Source organism: Mytilus edulis, chromosome 2 (genome assembly GCF_963676685.1).
Source record: "Mytilus edulis chromosome 2, xbMytEdul2.2, whole genome shotgun sequence".
NCBI classification, from domain to species: Eukaryota; Metazoa; Mollusca; class Bivalvia; order Mytilida; family Mytilidae; genus Mytilus; species Mytilus edulis.
Window position 1 is genome coordinate 18,166,087 of NC_092345.1, and position 19,079 is coordinate 18,185,165.

A 19,079-nucleotide genomic window follows, 5' to 3' on the forward strand; every position below is an offset into this window, starting at 1 on the left:
AAAAGAAGGGATTACAATCGGATGGACTTGAATGGATCGCGGCCAATTATGCATACAAGGGACAAAGTCTAAAAAGGGAAAATTCAAAACGGAAAGTCCGTAATCAAATTGCAAATTCAAATGATAAAACACATCAAACGAATGGACAACAACTGTCATATTCCTGACTTGGTACAGACATTTTCAAGTGTAGAAAAAGGTGGATTAAGTTACACTTTTTTAAAATAAGACGTAGCAGTACAGGGCTATTTACGTCTATGATTGCATTGTTTGAAACAATAAGTTTTCAGGATTTCAGGGAATTTTAAAAAAGACAATTAAAAGATTAATTTATTTTCTTTTAAATTTTTGATCGACTTTAAAAATACTAAGTATATGCTGGGCTTTTGTAGGTTCTCCGTATGAGACCTAATATGTGTTTTAGTTAAGATAGTATCTCATTTATGTAGGCATTTAGGCTAAATCGGATTAAATTACTTTCGATAATATTGTTCATATTAAAGAAATAGGATCGGCGTTTCATAATATAAGTAATTCAATGCTTTAAAACAATAAACTTCATTATTTTAATCGTGGACTTCCTGACAACACGTAATTTAAACACTTCCTGACGGTTCATTTAATTTTAAAGTCATGAAATGAAAATTGTTTTCGATCCACGAAACATTTGTGTTCAATATATACTTCAATTAGGTGTCAATGCTTTCACTTAAAAAGTAATATTGTCGCAGATATGACAGCACACGAACAATTGGCAATGCTATGTCAGTTGTGTGAAGTCGATCCAAAAGTAAAATGGAAATGTTTAGAATGCAATCTATTGATGTGCCTAAATTGTAAAGACAAAATGCACTCTAAAATCAAAGCCACGATGGAACACCAAGTGATTGACATTATGGAAGTGCAATTAGAAAGAAATGAAGAATATCTTGCCTTTGACCTGCAAGATGACACAGAGACAACACCAAGATTGGAAATTAAAATGACAAATATAAAAAAGTTCCCGACAACAATAAAAAATATCACAATTCTTGCAATTTCATTGGATGATTCGCTCTGGATTGGTGACGGAAATAAATATAAAGGATTCCATCCGTTCTCTAAATCAACAGCACTACAAAAGGTAAAAGTTGAGGAACACAGACTGAAGATTATATCTACGTTTGACATTGATACATGGGACATAGCTATAACCCATAACAATGATCTTCTTATGGCTACACAGGAACTAAAACTAAAGCAAATTATTTCTAGCTGCAATAAAGTGTCAGAATCAAAATATAATGGTCATGCAGATTCATTCCTAATTTCATGTGTACACGTGACAAGAAATGGAAACGTGATAATTGCTGGAAATAAAAAAGTTCCAGAACACAGAGAAATTATTGTTGTCATGGATTCAGATAGTAGCCGTCTGTCATGGCATGAAAAAGATAAAAACAAAAAATCATTATTTGAACGTCCGATGTCTATAACCAGTGCAAACAACGGGAGTATTTTTATTGCAGATATACACAGAGTGGTTGTGCTAGAGAATGTAAATGTTATGAGCTTTTACAATCCCATCAGTAAACACCGTCCTTTCAAACCAACATCAGTTGCAGCCACACCATTAGACAATGTGATAGTAGCCGACTGTCATAATCATACATTACATATACTGAACAATACTGGTCACAGATGGACAACCTACACAACATCTGACATAGGAGTTTTAATGCCGTACTCTCTAGCCATCGCTTCGGTAGGACAATTCACTGTGTTATTCATTGGGTGCTGCACGCAAGAAAAAAGTTCTGAAGATGCAAAACTCTATAAAATGAATATTACAGGTTGCTAATACTGCCTATCAGCATTAAACATAAAAAATCATTATGTTTTAGTTCAAATATCCATTTTTTTTTATTGAATTGGTAAAGCCTACTTAGATCATTTTTTTCTAGATCAAAACACTCGGTCTTTTTATTGATTTTATTTATAGACTGATATCTAAATGACACCTCAGTGAAAAAAAGGCTTCCTACAGCCAGAAAATAATATCATTAAAATTTCGTAAATGGTCCTGTGGCCTATGGAATCATGCGTCTCGCCGGCGAATGTGTAACGTTGACTGCTTAAAACTTGTGTACTTCAGTTTGTTAATTGTTTAGTTAGCGATGATATTCACAGAACTCAAAACAAAGGTTATTTGTATCACGCATACATCGTATAAAACTGATCTCTTCATGCACTGACTTTCTTCTTGCAATTGTTCACCTTATTGATATATTCGCATCTTCGCTAGGCAAGGGTTGCGACCCGGTTTAGCTTTCTGTGAAACAGGAGATTACCCATTGGCTAGCAAAGATGACTCCTATACGATAAGAATGCTGCCTTTCACGTTGGGATGAGAGTGATACTGCACATTTTTCAAAGACAAATTAGGTCATATTGCTTCTTTTTAAGAATGACAACAAAATCTATGTTACAGTTGTATTCTACTTATTGAAAGACATACACATGAATGAAAGGTGATGTTGGGTACATTCTTCAATTAGACAGATACCCCAAAACAGACATAACTAAACTAGTCATTAAAATGTTAACATTCTGACTTTTAACAATTGTTATTATCAACCTGTAAAGTAATCGAACATACAAGTAAGAAATAGTTGGCTATACACACGATTTCATTTTGTATTTATATTTACAATAATTGATGAATGTTTAATGTATACATTACACATGTACAAACAAAAGAGTTATACATATGAATTATAAACAACTAGTAGATGAATGAGGTATTTAATCTGTACCCAAAAACTGTTCACTCCTGTCGTAGCCGTCCTATTCATTTTAGGCTAACCTGACAAAAAGGCCACCAAGAGCTTTTCCTAAATTTGCGTCCGTTGTTCTGCTACTTTACAATTTCTCTCTTATGATCCTGTAATAGGACCAACATTGCAAATATTGCTAAAGATAGAATGAAAGGATCAAATCTGAGGAACAGTCAATAGATGCCCACTTATTAAATTTATTCATTCAAAGTTATCACTGATGAGTCTTTTGTAGACGAAACGCGAGTCTGGCGCAAATATAAAATTTCAATCCTGGTATCTATGATGAGTTTATTAACAACCACTCGGTCGATACCACTGTTGGTGGAGTTTTAATTCCCCGAGGGTATCAACAGCCCAGTAGTCACCACTTCTATGCTGACCTGAATTATCATTGATATGTTCATAAGTATAAATCAAAAGTTTTTGAATTTTTGCAAAAACTAAGGCTTTACTTCCACAGGAATAGATTACCTTAGCTGAAAAAACTTTTACCGGGCTTGATTTGGTGGTGTTACATCGTACAAAGTCTACCCAAATTATTTTTGCACAGAATTTATGCCATAGTTATATACCCAATATACTTTGTTTTTCTATTAATCGTATGCTTAAACTAGAGGCTCTTAAGAGCCTTTGTCGCTCACCTTGGTCTATGTGCATATTAAACAAATTACACAGATGGATTCATGACAAAATTGTGTTTTGGTGATGGTGATGTGTTTGTAGATCTTTATTTACTGAAATTCTTGCTACTTACAATTTTCACTATCTATAATAAACTTGGACCTTTCGTTACAGAGGAAAATATTTTGTAAAAATTTACAAAAAATTACCAAATTAATGAAAATTGTAAAAAATTTACTATAAAGGCCAATAACTCCTTAAGGGGTCAACTGACCATTTTGGTCATGTTGACTTATTTGTAAATCTTACTTTGCTAAACATTATTGCTCTTACCAGTTGTCCAATTCATCTGAAAATTCCAGGGCAGATAGATATTAACTTGATAAACAATTCAACTACTTGTTAGATTTGCTTTAAATGCTTTGGTTTCAAAGTTATAAGCCAAAGTCTATATTTTACCCCTATGTTCTATTTTTAGCCATGGCGGCCATCTTGGTTGGTTGGCTTTCGGGCCAGGTGAGCTAAAAATGGAAAAATGGAAATTTGAATTTCAATTTGTACAAGGGAAACAAAAAAATTGTGTCATTCAACAGCGATGGATTAAATGAATAATGATCTGCAATATTCAACAGGAATTACATTGCTGTAATACATCGTACAAGCGTCTGGTATATTTTTCAGGAGTATTTATTTTTTAGGATTTTGTATCTAATTCCTTTTGTCTGTCAGTATGCATATTCATGTGAACCATTTCCCATTTTTTCATCCATGGTCCTGGCATTGTCAAATCAAATTCACTTTCTTCTGCTGGTTCTACCTGTTAACAATTTTGATATTTTATTAACAATTTAGATATACATGTATTTCAAGTTATTCCACGTGGATGAAAATTTGAAATTGAAATGGTGTAGTGGCTGCTGATATCTTAGTTTTCGAAATATTTTACTCAAATATGCTCGAGTCAGAAAAGTATTTTTTTAAGTTAAAAGGACAAAGAAAAAACATTCAGGTTCTCACAGTGCTCGACAATCTATGTGAAATAATTAATTTATCCAAAAAATATGTTTTCTTTGCTAACTAATCTCAGTGGTATTAAAATCGAATTAATGCTCTACTTCCACATTTCAGTACTTAGGAAATTAAATGTTATTCCAATTAAAACATCTTTCAGTTTAGCAGTGTCAGTTTATTGATCAACATCTTAAATTGATATAAGCTTTAATAAACTCTTATCAAGGCAACCAATAATTGACTAGTCACGGTACCTAGTTAGAAAAATAAAACATGTCCAGTTATGTTAAAAAAATACAGAGACCGTCATCTCAATTACATCGATGGGCGTCAAGTTGGTTACCTATTCCCTATTCCCTATTCGTTACCTATTCCCTATTCCCTATTCGTTGCCTATTCGTTACCTATTCCCTATTCCCTATTCGTTACCTATTCGTTACCTATTCCCTATTCCCTATTCGTTACCTATTCGTTACCTATTCCCTATTCCCTATTCGTTGCCTATTCGTTACCTATTCCCTATTCCCTATTCGTTACCTATTCGTTACTTATTTGATTTTTAATATCCTTCCCCCTTTTTAATTATGGCATGGAATAGTTTAATATGGCTGCCGTTACCATGGAAACGGCACAATTGTGAAAAAAATGAGTTTTTGGTTTTTGGTGAACTGTTTGGATATGCTTCAACTCAGAATCATCATATTTTAAAACAATGTAGGTGCCCACTATATACAGGTGTTGGATGATTTTGGCGATCATTGGAACTACTATGTTGCCATGGAAACTACACCAAAATTTTCAAAATTCTAAAAATGCTCAAAACTTCATGAAACTTCACAGTAATGATGAGCAACATTGGAGTTGGAATTTCCAAAATAGGTCTTGTTACCATGGAAACAATACAAAAAGGTCAAAAATTTCAAAAATAAGAATTTTCCGCAAACTGGATGAAACTTTACAGGAATGGTAACTGGCATAGGCAGAGTTGGATTTTGAAGTTAGAATTTTCAAAATGGCCGCCGTAACCATGGAAACAGCAAAAATATCAAAAATTCAAAATGTTCAAACTTAATGAAACTTTGCAAAAATGTTACTAGCTATAGACATCTGTAGATGCTCTCTTTGACTTTGGAATTGTCAAAATGGCTGCCGCTCACCTGGTAATAGGGGGAAGGGGTGCCTTCCGTTATTGCTAGCAATTACAAATCTAATTGTTAATAGTCTTACATATGGTAATAGTTCTGAATTGGTTGAGGTAAAATGATCTTTTTATGACCTATTTATATGTGTTTGTGCTCAACCGATCCTTTTACTTCATGTTCGATACGCATTTGTTCCTTACTTGTTTTTTATACGTTCTACCTTTTAACTGCTTTATGTCCGTATGTTTGAAGATGGATCTTGGTTCGACGGGATGAAATCACCGTGTTAGCGCTTGCGTAAAAACGAAGATGTGGTATGATTGCCAATGAGACAACACTCCACATTAGACCAAAATGACACAGAAATTATCAACTATAGTTCACTGTACGGCCTTCAACAATGAGCATAGCCCAAACCGTGTAGTCACCTATAAAAGGCCCAGACATGACAACCTCATACAATTCAAACAACAAAACTGACGGCCGTATTTCATATACATAAAAATAAACGGAAATATGTAACACAAAAACAAACGATAACTACTTAATTTCAGGCTCTTGTCTAGGGACAGGCACATACTTACATAATGTGGTAGAGTTAAACATGTAAGCAGGGTGTACATCGTTTCGGAGCATGCTATTACCTTGTTTAATTCGTTCCATCACTCGCTTATAATTCGCTTATAATACGTGCATCTTACGTTGCACCTTTTAAAACATGATTTTCAATTGTTTTGTTGTCTCTGGTGGAAGATTTTGGCTCTTAGAGGTGATATAACTCTATAAGTGCATTTGTATCCGTTCCAGCGGTCGGATAATACCCTGTTAAATATTCGTTACTAATTCGCTTTTAAAAAGTTTGTTGTACGTTGCACCTTTTAGAAAAGGATTTCCAATTGTGTTCATATCTCTGGTGGTAACAATGTGTTCTTATAGATGAAATACCCCTATAAGCGCATATGTACTCGTTCCAGCGATCGGTTAATACCCTGTTACCTATTCGTTACCTATTCGTTACCTATTCACTTATAATACGTTTGTTGTACGTTGCACCTTTTAGAAAAGGATTTTCAATTAAATTCATATCTCTGGTGGTAACAATGTGTTTTTAGAGAAGAAATGACCCCATTAGAGCGCATGTACCCGTTCCAGCGCTCGGTAAATAACCTGTTACCTATTCGTTACCTATTCGTTTTTAATGCGCGGGGTATACGCTGCAACTTGAAATAAATCGTGTTTTAATTGTGTTCATGTCTGGTGGTAACAATGTGTTCTTAGAGATGAAATGACTCCATTAGAGCGCATGTACCCGTTCCAGCGCTCGGTAAATAACCTGTTACCTATTCGTTACTTATTCGCTTTTAATGCGCGGGGTATACGGTGCACCTTGAAATAAATCGTTTTTTAATTGTGTTCAGGTCTCTGGTGGTAAGAATGTGTTCTTAGAGATGAAATTACCCTATTAGCCCGCATGTACCCGTTCCAGCGCTCGGTTAATACCCTGTTACCTATTCGTTACCTATTCGTTACCTATTCGCTTATAATACATTTTTTTATACGTTGCACCTGTTAGAAAAGGATTTTCAATTATGTCCAGGTCTCAGGTGGTAACAATGTGTTCTTAGAGATGAAATTACCCTATTAGCGCTCATGTACCCGTTCCAGTGCTCGGTAAATAACCTGTTACCTATTCGTTACCTATTCGCTTTGAATGCGCGGGGTATACGGTGCACCTTGAAATAAATCGTTTTTTAATTGTGTTCAGGTCTCTGGTGGTAAGAATGTGTTCTTAGAGATGAAATTACCCTATTAGCGCGCATGTACCCGTTCCAGCGCTCGGTTAATACCCTGTTACCTATTCGTTACCTATTCGTTACCTATTCGCTTATAATACATTTTTTTTATACGTTGCACCTGTTAGAAAAGGATTTTCAATTATGTACAGGTCTCAGGTGGTAACAATGTGTTCTTAGAGATATAATGACCCCATTAGAGCGCATGTACCCGTTCCAGTGCTCGGTAAATAACCTGTTACCTATTCGTTACCTATTCGCTTTTAATGCGCGGGGTATACGGTGCACCTTGAAATAAATCGTTTTTTAATTGTGTTCAGGTCTCTGGTGGTAAGAATGTGTTCTTAGAGATGAAATTACCCTATTAGCGCGCATGTACCCGTTTCAGCGCTCGGTTAATACCCTGTTACCTATTCGTTACCTATTCGTTACCTATTCGCTTATACTACATTTTTTTATACGTTGCACCTGTTAGAAAAGGATTTTCAATTATGTCCAGGTCTCAGGTGGTAACAATGTGTTCTTAGAGATGAAATTACCCTATTAGCGCTCATGTACCCGTTCCAGCGCTCGGTTAATACCCTGTTACCTATTCGTTACCTATTCGCTTATAATACATTTTTTTTATACGTTGCACCTGTTAGAAAAGGATTTTCAATTATGTCCAGGTCTCAGGTGGTAACAATGTGTTCTTAGAGATATAATGACCCCATTAGAGCGCATGTACCCGTTCCAGCGCTCGGCAAATAACCTGTTACCTATTCGTTACCTATTCGCTTTTAATGCGCGGGGTATACGGTGCACCTTGAAATAAATCGTTTTTTAATATCGTTAAGGTCTCTGGTGGTAAGAATGTGTTCTTAGAGATGAAATTACCCTATTAGCGCGCATGTACCCGTTCCAGCGCTCGGTTAATACCCTGTTACCTATTCGTTACCTATTCGTTACCTATTCGCTTATAATACATTTTTTTATACGTTTCACCTGTTAGAAAAGGATTTTCAATTATGTCCATGTCTCAGGTGGTAACAATGTGTTCTTAGAGATGAAATTACCCTATTAGCGCTCATGTACCCGTTCCAGTGCTCGGTAAATAATCTTGTTACCTATTCGTTACTTATTCGCTTTTAATGCGCGGGGTATTCGGTGCACCTTGAAATAAATCGTTTTTTAATTGTGTTCAGGTCTCTGGTGGTAAGAATGTGTTCTTAGAGATGAAATTACCCTATTAGCGCGCATGTACCCGTTCCAGCGCTCGGTTAATACCCTGTTACCTATTCGTTACCTATTCGTTACCTATTCGCTTATAATACATTTTTTTATACGTTGCACCTGTTAGAAAAGGATTTTCAATTATGTCCAGGTCTCAGGTGGTAACAATGTGTTCTTAGAGATGAAATGACCCCATTAGAGCGCATGTACCCGTTCCAGCGCTCGGTAAATAACCTGTTACCTATTCGTTACCTATTCGCTTTTAATGCGCGGGGTATACGGTGCACCTTGAAATAAATCGTTTTTTAATTGCGTTTAGGTCTCTGGTGGTAAGAATGTGTTCTTAGAGATGAAATTACCCTATTAGGGCGCATGTACCTGTTCCAGCGCTCGGTTAATACCCTGTTACCTATTCGTTACCTATTCGTTACCTATTCGCTTATAATACATTTTTTTATACGTTGCACCTGTTAGAAAAGGATTTTCAATTATGTCCAGGTCTCAGGTGGTAACAATGTGTTCTTAGAGATATAATGACCCCATTAGAGCGCATGTACCAGTTCCAGCGCTCGGTAAATAACCTGTTACCTATTCGTTACCTATTCGCTTTTAATGCGCGGGGTATACGGTGCACCTTGAAATAAATCGTTTTTTAATTGTGTTCAGGTCTCTGGTGGTAAGAATGTGTTCTTAGAGATGAAATTACCCTATTAGCGCGTATGTACCCATTCCAGCGCTCGGTAAATACCCTGTTACCTATTCGTTACCTATTCGTTACCTATTCGCTTATACTACATTTTTTTATACGTTGCACCTGTTAGAAAAGGATTTTCAATTATGTCCAGGTCTCAGGTGGTAACAATGTGTTCTTAGAGATGAAATTACCCTATTAGCGCTCATGTACCCGTTCCAGCGCTCGGTTAATACCCTGTTACCTATTCGTTACCTATTCGTTACCTATTCGCTTATAATACATTTTTTTATACGTTGCACCTGTTAGAAAAGGATTTTCAATTATGTCCAGGTCTCAGGTGGTAACAATGTGTTCTTAGAGATATAATGACCCCATTAGAGCGCATGTACCCGTTCCAGCGCTCGGCAAATAACCTGTTACCTATTCGTTACCTATTCGCTTTTAATGCGCGGGGTATACGGTGCACCTTGAAATAAATCGTTTTTTAATATCGTTCAGGTCTCTGGTGGTAAGAATGTGTTCTTAGAGATGAAATTACCCTATTAGCGCGCATGTACCCGTTCCAGCGCTCGGTTAATACCCTGTTACCTATTCGTTACCTATTCGTTACCTATTCGCTTATAATACATTTTTTTATACGTTTCACCTGTTAGAAAAGGATTTTCAATTATGTCCATGTCTCAGGTGGTAACAATGTGTTCTTAGAGATGAAATTACCCTATTAGCGCTCATGTACCCGTTCCAGTGCTCGGTAAATAATCTTGTTACCTATTCGTTACTTATTCGCTTTTAATGCGCGGGGTATTCGGTGCACCTTGAAATAAATCGTTTTTTAATTGTGTTCAGGTCTCTGGTGGTAAGAATGTGTTCTTAGAGATGAAATACCCTATTAGCGCGCATGTACCCGTTCCAGCGCTCGGTTAATACCCTGTTACCTATTCGTTACCTATTCGCTTATAATACATTTTTTTATACGTTGCACCTGTTAGAAAAGGATTTTCAATTATGTCCAGGTCTCAGGTGGTAACAATGTGTTCTTAGAGATGAAATTACCCTATTAGCGCTCATGTACCCGTTCCAGCGCTCGGTTAATACCCTGTTACCTATTCGTTACCTATTCGTTACCTATTCGCTTATAATACATTTTTTTCAAGGTGCACCGAATACCCCGCGCATTAAAAGCGAATAAGTAACGAATAGGTAACAAGATTATTTATCGAGCACTGGAACGGGTACATGAGCGCTAATAGGGTAATTTCATCTCTAAGAACACATTGTTACCACCTGAGACCTGGACATAATTGAAAATCCTTTTCTAACAGGTGCAACGTATAAAAAAATGTATTATAAGCGAATAGGTAACGAATAGGTAACGAATAGGTAACAGGGTATTAACCGAGCGCTGGAACGGGTACATGAGCGCTAATAGGGTAATTTCATCTCTAAGAACACATTGTTACCACCTGAGACCTGGACATAATTGAAAATCCTTTTCTAACAGGTGCAACGTATAAAAAAATGTAGTATAAGCGAATAGGTAACGAATAGGTAACAAATAGGTAACAGGGTATTAACCGAGCGCTGGAACGGGTACATGAGCGCTAATAGGGTAATTTCATCTCTAAGAACACATTGTTACCACCTGAGACCTGGACATAATTGAAAATCCTTTTCTAACAGGTGCAACGTATAAAAAAATGTATTATAAGCGAATAGGTAACGAATAGGTAACGAATAGGTAACAGGGTATTAACCGAGCGCTGGAACGGGTACATGCGCTCTAATGGGGTCATTTCATCTCTAAGAACACATTGTTACCACCTGAGACCTGGACATAATTGAAAATCTTTTTCTAACAGGTGCAACGTATAAAAAAATGTATTATAAGCGAATAGGTAACGAATAGGTAACGAATAGGTAACAGGGTATTAACCGAGCGCTGGAACGGGTACATGCGCGCTAATAGGGTAATTTCATCTCTAAGAACACATTCTTACCACTAGAGACCTGAACACAATTAAAAAACGATTTATTTCAAGGTGCACCGAATACCCCGCGCATTAAAAGCGAATAAGTAACGAATAGGTAACAAGATTATTTATCGAGCACTGGAACGGGTACATGAGCGCTAATAGGGTAATTTCATCTCTAAGAACACATTGTTACCACCTGAGACATGGACATAATTGAAAATCCTTTTCTAACAGGTGAAACGTATAAAAAAATGTATTATAAGCGAATAGGTAACGAATAGGTAACAGGGTATTAACCGAGCGCTGGAACGGGTACATGCGCGCTAATAGGGTAATTTCATCTCTAAGAACACATTCTTACCACCAGAGACCTGAACGATATTAAAAAACGATTTATTTCAAGGTGCACCGTATACCCCGCGCATTAAAAGCGAATAGGTAACGAATACAGGTTATTTACCGAGCACTGGAACGGGTACATGAGCGCTAATAGGGTAATTTCATCTCTAAGAACACATTGTTACCACCTGAGACCTGGACATAATTGAAAATCCTTTTCTAACAGGTGCAACGTATAAAAAAATGTATTATAAGCGAATAGGTAACGAATAGGTAACGAATAGGTAACAGGGTATTAACCGAGCGCTGGAACGGGTACATGAGCGCTAATAGGGTAATTTCATCTCTAAGAACACATTGTTACCACCTGAGACCTGGACATAATTGAAAATCCTTTTCTAACAGGTGCAACGTATAAAAAAATGTAGTATAAGCGAATAGGTAACGAATAGGTAACAAATAGGTAACAGGGTATTAACCGAGCGCTGGAACGGGTACATGAGCGCTAATAGGGTAATTTCATCTCTAAGAACACATTGTTACCACCTGAGACCTGGACATAATTGAAAATCCTTTTCTAACAGGTGCAACGTATAAAAAAATGTATTATAAGCGAATAGGTAACGAATAGGTAACGAATAGGTAACAGGGTATTAACCGAGCGCTGGAACGGGTACATGCGCTCTAATGGGGTCATTTCATCTCTAAGAACACATTGTTACCACCTGAGACCTGGACATAATTGAAAATCTTTTTCTAACAGGTGCAACGTATAAAAAAATGTATTATAAGCGAATAGGTAACGAATAGGTAACGAATAGGTAACAGGGTATTAACCGAGCGCTGGAACGGGTACATGCGCGCTAATAGGGTAATTTCATCTCTAAGAACACATTCTTACCACTAGAGACCTGAACACAATTAAAAAACGATTTATTTCAAGGTGCACCGAATACCCCGCGCATTAAAAGCGAATAAGTAACGAATAGGTAACAAGATTATTTATCGAGCACTGGAACGGGTACATGAGCGCTAATAGGGTAATTTCATCTCTAAGAACACATTGTTACCACCTGAGACATGGACATAATTGAAAATCCTTTTCTAACAGGTGAAACGTATAAAAAAATGTATTATAAGCGAATAGGTAACGAATAGGTAACAGGGTATTAACCGAGCGCTGGAACGGGTACATGCGCGCTAATAGGGTAATTTCATCTCTAAGAACACATTCTTACCACCAGAGACCTGAACGATATTAAAAAACGATTTATTTCAAGGTGCACCGTATACCCCGCGCATTAAAAGCGAATAGGTAACGAATAGGTAACAGGTTATTTACCGAGCACTGGAACGGGTACATGAGCGCTAATAGGGTAATTTCATCTCTAAGAACACATTGTTACCACCTGAGACCTGGACATAATTGAAAATCCTTTTCTAACAGGTGCAACGTATAAAAAAATGTATTATAAGCGAATAGGTAACGAATAGGTAACGAATAGGTAACAGGGTATTAACCGAGCGCTGGAACGGGTACATGAGCGCTAATAGGGTAATTTCATCTCTAAGAACACATTGTTACCACCTGAGACCTGGACATAATTGAAAATCTTTTTCTAACAGGTGCAACGTATAAAAAAATGTATTATAAGCGAATAGGTAACGAATAGGTAACGAATAGGTAACAGGGTATTAACCGAGCGCTGGAACGGGTACATGCGCTCTAATGGGGTCATTTCATCTCTAAGAACACATTGTTACCACCTGAGACCTGGACATAATTGAAAATCTTTTTCTAACAGGTGCAACGTATAAAAAAATGTATTATAAGCGAATAGGTAACGAATAGGTAACGAATAGGTAACAGGGTATTAACCGAGCGCTGGAACGGGTACATGCGCGCTAATAGGGTAATTTCATCTCTAAGAACACATTCTTACCACTAGAGACCTGAACACAATTAAAAAACGATTTATTTCAAGGTGCACCGAATACCCCGCGCATTAAAAGCGAATAAGTAACGAATAGGTAACAAGATTATTTATCGAGCACTGGAACGGGTACATGAGCGCTAATAGGGTAATTTCATCTCTAAGAACACATTGTTACCACCTGAGACATGGACATAATTGAAAATCCTTTTCTAACAGGTGAAACGTATAAAAAAATGTATTATAAGCGAATAGGTAACGAATAGGTAACAGGGTATTAACCGAGCGCTGGAACGGGTACATGCGCGCTAATAGGGTAATTTCATCTCTAAGAACACATTCTTACCACCAGAGACCTGAACGATATTAAAAAACGATTTATTTCAAGGTGCACCGTATACCCCGCGCATTAAAAGCGAATAGGTAACGAATAGGTAACAGGTTATTTACCGAGCACTGGAACGGGTACATGAGCGCTAATAGGGTAATTTCATCTCTAAGAACACATTGTTACCACCTGAGACCTGGACATAATTGAAAATCCTTTTCTAACAGGTGCAACGTATAAAAAAATGTATTATAAGCGAATAGGTAACGAATAGGTAACGAATAGGTAACAGGGTATTAACCGAGCGCTGGAACGGGTACATGCGCTCTAATGGGGTCATTTCATCTCTAAGAACACATTGTTACCACCTGAGACCTGGACATAATTGAAAATCTTTTTCTAACAGGTGCAACGTATAAAAAAATGTATTATAAGCGAATAGGTAACGAATAGGTAACGAATAGGTAACAGGGTATTAACCGAGCGCTGGAACGGGTACATGCGCGCTAATAGGGTAATTTCATCTCTAAGAACACATTCTTACCACTAGAGACCTGAACACAATTAAAAAACGATTTATTTCAAGGTGCACCGAATACCCCGCGCATTAAAAGCGAATAAGTAACGAATAGGTAACAAGATTATTTATCGAGCACTGGAACGGGTACATGAGCGCTAATAGGGTAATTTCATCTCTAAGAACACATTGTTACCACCTGAGACATGGACATAATTGAAAATCCTTTTCTAACAGGTGAAACGTATAAAAAAATGTATTATAAGCGAATAGGTAACGAATAGGTAACAGGGTATTAACCGAGCGCTGGAACGGGTACATGCGCGCTAATAGGGTAATTTCATCTCTAAGAACACATTCTTACCACCAGAGACCTGAACGATATTAAAAAACGATTTATTTCAAGGTGCACCGTATACCCCGCGCATTAAAAGCGAATAGGTAACGAATAGGTAACAGGTTATTTACCGAGCACTGGAACGGGTACATGAGCGCTAATAGGGTAATTTCATCTCTAAGAACACATTGTTACCACCTGAGACCTGGACATAATTGAAAATCCTTTTCTAACAGGTGCAACGTATAAAAAAATGTATTATAAGCGAATAGGTAACGAATAGGTAACGAATAGGTAACAGGGTATTAACCGAGCGCTGGAACGGGTACATGAGCGCTAATAGGGTAATTTCATCTCTAAGAACACATTGTTACCACCTGAGACCTGGACATAATTGAAAATCCTTTTCTAACAGGTGCAACGTATAAAAAAATGTAGTATAAGCGAATAGGTAACGAATAGGTAACGAATAGGTAACAGGGTATTAACCGAGCGCTGGAACGGGTACATGAGCGCTAATAGGGTAATTTCATCTCTAAGAACACATTGTTACCACCTGAGACCTGGACATAATTGAAAATCCTTTTCTAACAGGTGCAACGTATAAAAAAATGTATTATAAGCGAATAGGTAACGAATAGGTAACGAATAGGTAACAGGGTATTAACCGAGCGCTGGAACGGGTACATGCGCTCTAATGGGGTCATTTCATCTCTAAGAACACATTGTTACCACCTGAGACCTGGACATAATTGAAAATCTTTTTCTAACAGGTGCAACGTATAAAAAAATGTATTATAAGCGAATAGGTAACGAATAGGTAACGAATAGGTAACAGGGTATTAACCGAGCGCTGGAACGGGTACATGCGCGCTAATAGGGTAATTTCATCTCTAAGAACACATTCTTACCACTAGAGACCTGAACACAATTAAAAAACGATTTATTTCAAGGTGCACCGAATACCCCGCGCATTAAAAGCGAATAAGTAACGAATAGGTAACAAGATTATTTATCGAGCACTGGAACGGGTACATGAGCGCTAATAGGGTAATTTCATCTCTAAGAACACATTGTTACCACCTGAGACATGGACATAATTGAAAATCCTTTTCTAACAGGTGAAACGTATAAAAAAATGTATTATAAGCGAATAGGTAACGAATAGGTAACAGGGTATTAACCGAGCGCTGGAACGGGTACATGCGCGCTAATAGGGTAATTTCATCTCTAAGAACACATTCTTACCACTAGAGACCTGAACACAATTAAAAAACGATTTATTTCAAGGTGCACCGAATACCCCGCGCATTAAAAGCGAATAAGTAACGAATAGGTAACAAGATTATTTATCGAGCACTGGAACGGGTACATGAGCGCTAATAGGGTAATTTCATCTCTAAGAACACATTGTTACCACCTGAGACATGGACATAATTGAAAATCCTTTTCTAACAGGTGAAACGTATAAAAAAATGTATTATAAGCGAATAGGTAACGAATAGGTAACGAATAGGTAACAGGGTATTAACCGAGCGCTGGAACGGGTACATGCGCGCTAATAGGGTAATTTCATCTCTAAGAACACATTCTTACCACCAGAGACCTGAACGATATTAAAAAACGATTTATTTCAAGGTGCACCGTATACCCCGCGCATTAAAAGCGAATAGGTAACGAATAGGTAACAGGTTATTTACCGAGCACTGGAACGGGTACATGAGCGCTAATAGGGTAATTTCATCTCTAAGAACACATTGTTACCACCTGAGACCTGGACATAATTGAAAATCCTTTTCTAACAGGTGCAACGTATAAAAAAATGTATTATAAGCGAATAGGTAACGAATAGGTAACGAATAGGTAACAGGGTATTAACCGAGCGCTGGAACGGGTACATGCGCGCTAATAGGGTAATTTCATCTCTAAGAACACATTCTTACTACCAGAGACCTGAACACAATTAAAAAACGATTTATTTCAAGGTGCACCGTTTACCCCGCGCATTCAAAGCGAATAGGTAACGAATAGGTAACAGGTTATTTACCGAGCGCTGGAACGGGTACATGCGCTCTAATGGGGTCATTTCATCTCTAAGAACACATTGTTACCACCTGAGACCTGGACATAATTGAAAATCCTTTTCTAACAGGTGCAACGTATAAAAAAATGTATTATAAGCGAATAGGTAACGAATAGGTAACGAATAGGTAACAGGGTATTAACCGAGCGCTGGAACGGGTACATGCGCGCTAATAGGGTAATTTCTAAGAACACATTGTTACCACCTGAGACCTGGACATAATTGAAAATCCTTTTCTAACAGGTGCAACGTATAAAAAAATGTAGTATAAGCGAATAGGTAACGAATAGGTAACAGGGTATTAACCGAGCGCTGGAACGGGTACATGCGCGCTTATAGGGTAATTTCATCTCTAAGAACACATTCTTACCACCAGAGACCTAAACGCAATTAAAAAACGATTTATTTCAAGGTGCACCGTATACCCCGCGCATTAAAAGCGAATAGGTAACGAATAGGTAACAGGTTATTTACCGAGCGCTGGAACGGGTACATGCGCTCTAATGGGGTCATTATATCTCTAAGAACACATTGTTACCACCTGAGACCTGGACATAATTGAAAATCCTTTTCTAACAGGTGCAACGTATAAAAAAATGTATTATAAGCGAATAAGTAACGAATAGGTAACGAATAGGTAACAGGGTATTAACCGAGCGCTGGAACGGGTACATGCGGGCTAATAGGGTAATTTCATCTCTAAGAACACATTCTTACCACCAGAGACCTGAACACAATTAAAAAACGATTTATTTCAAGGTGCACCGTATACCCCGCGCATTAAAAGCGAATAGGTAACGAATAGGTAACAGGTTATTTACCGAGCACTGGAACGGGTACATGAGCGCTAATAGGGTAATTTCATCTCTTAGAACACATTGTTACCACCTGAGACCTGGACATAATTGAAAATTCTTTTCTAACAGGTGCAACGTATAAAAAAATGTATTATAAGCGAATAGGTAACGAATAGGTAACGAATAGGTAACAGGGTATTAACCGAGCGCTGGAACGGGTACATGCGGGCTAATAGGGTAATTTCATCTCTAAGAACACATTCTTACCACCAGAGACCTGAACACAATTAAAAAACGATTTATTTCAAGGTGCACCGTTTACCCCGCGCATTAAAAGCGAATAAGTAACGAATAGGTAACAGGTTATTTACCGAGCGCTGGAACGGGTACATGCGCTCTAATGGAGTCATTTCATCTCTAAGAACACATTGTTACCACCAGACATGAACACAATTAAAACACGATTTATTTCAAGTTGCAGCGTATACCCCGCGCATTAAAAGCGAATAGGTAACGAATAGGTAACAGGTTATTTACCGAGCGCTGGAACGGGTACATGCGCTCTAATGGGGTCATTTCGTCTCTAAGAACACATTGTTACCACCAGAGATATGAATTTAATTGAAAATCCTTTTCTAAAAGGTGCAACGTACAACAAACTTTTTAAAAGCGAATTAGTAACGAATATTTAACAGGGTATTATCCGACCGCTGGAACGGATACAAATGCACTTATAGAGTTATATCACCTCTAAGAGCCAAAATCTTCCACCAGAGACAACAAAACAATTGAAAATCATGTTTTAAAAGGTGCAACGTAAGATACACGTATTATAAGCGAATTATAAGCGAGTGATGGAACGAATTAAACAAGGTAATAGCATGCTCCGAAACGATGTACACCCTGCTTACATGTTTAACTCTACCACATTATGTAAGTATGTGCCTGTCCCTAGACAAGAGCCTGAAATTAAGTAGTTATCGTTTGTTTTTGTGTTACATATTTCCGTTTATTTTTTTGTATATGAAATACGGCCGTCAGTTTTGTTGTTTGAATTGTATGAGGTTGTCATGTCTGGGCCTTTTATAGGTGACTACACGGTTTGGGCTATGCTCATTGTTGAAGGCCGTACAGTGAACTATAGTTGATAATTTCTGTGTCATTTTGGTCTAATGTGGAGTGTTGTCTCATTGGCAATCATATCACATCTTCGTTTTTACGCAAGCGCTAACACGGTGATTTCATCCCGTCGAACCAAGATCCATCTTCAAACATACGGACATAAAGCAGTTAAAAGGTAGAACGTATAAAAAACAAGTAAGGAACAAATGCGTATCGAACATGAAGTAAAAGGATCGGTTGAGCACAAACACATATAAATAGGTCATAAAAAGATCATTTTACCTCAACCAATTCAGAACTATTACCATATGTAAGACTATTAACAACTAGATTTGTAATTGCTAGCAATAACGGAAG

General features: G+C 37.4%; 2 protein-coding genes across 2 annotated transcripts in view; one reads left to right on the forward strand and one right to left on the reverse strand.

Moving 5' to 3' along the window:
• The first annotated feature begins 871 nt into the window (after positions 1–871).
• On the forward strand, positions 872–1,840 carry LOC139510749 (uncharacterized). The gene has a single exon (XM_071297277.1). It carries the CDS (start codon positions 872–874, stop codon positions 1,838–1,840), a length of 969 nt encoding a protein of 322 aa, XP_071153378.1.
• Positions 1,841–2,460: 620 nt separating this feature from the next.
• LOC139511621 (uncharacterized) overlaps positions 2,461–19,079 on the reverse strand; it is a 38,337-nt gene continuing 21,718 nt past the window's right edge. Inside the window, exon 9 of the mRNA XM_071298544.1 lies at positions 2,461–4,257. Within this exon, the coding sequence (XP_071154645.1) occupies positions 4,135–4,257 (123 nt within the window). The 3' untranslated portion in view covers positions 2,461–4,134. The remainder of the gene's footprint in view (positions 4,258–19,079) is intronic.

Excerpts from the sequence above, each read along its gene's own strand:
- LOC139510749 (XM_071297277.1), top strand. The coding sequence starts at position 872 with ATGGAACACCAAGTGATTGACATTATGGAAGTGCAATTAGAAAGAAAT.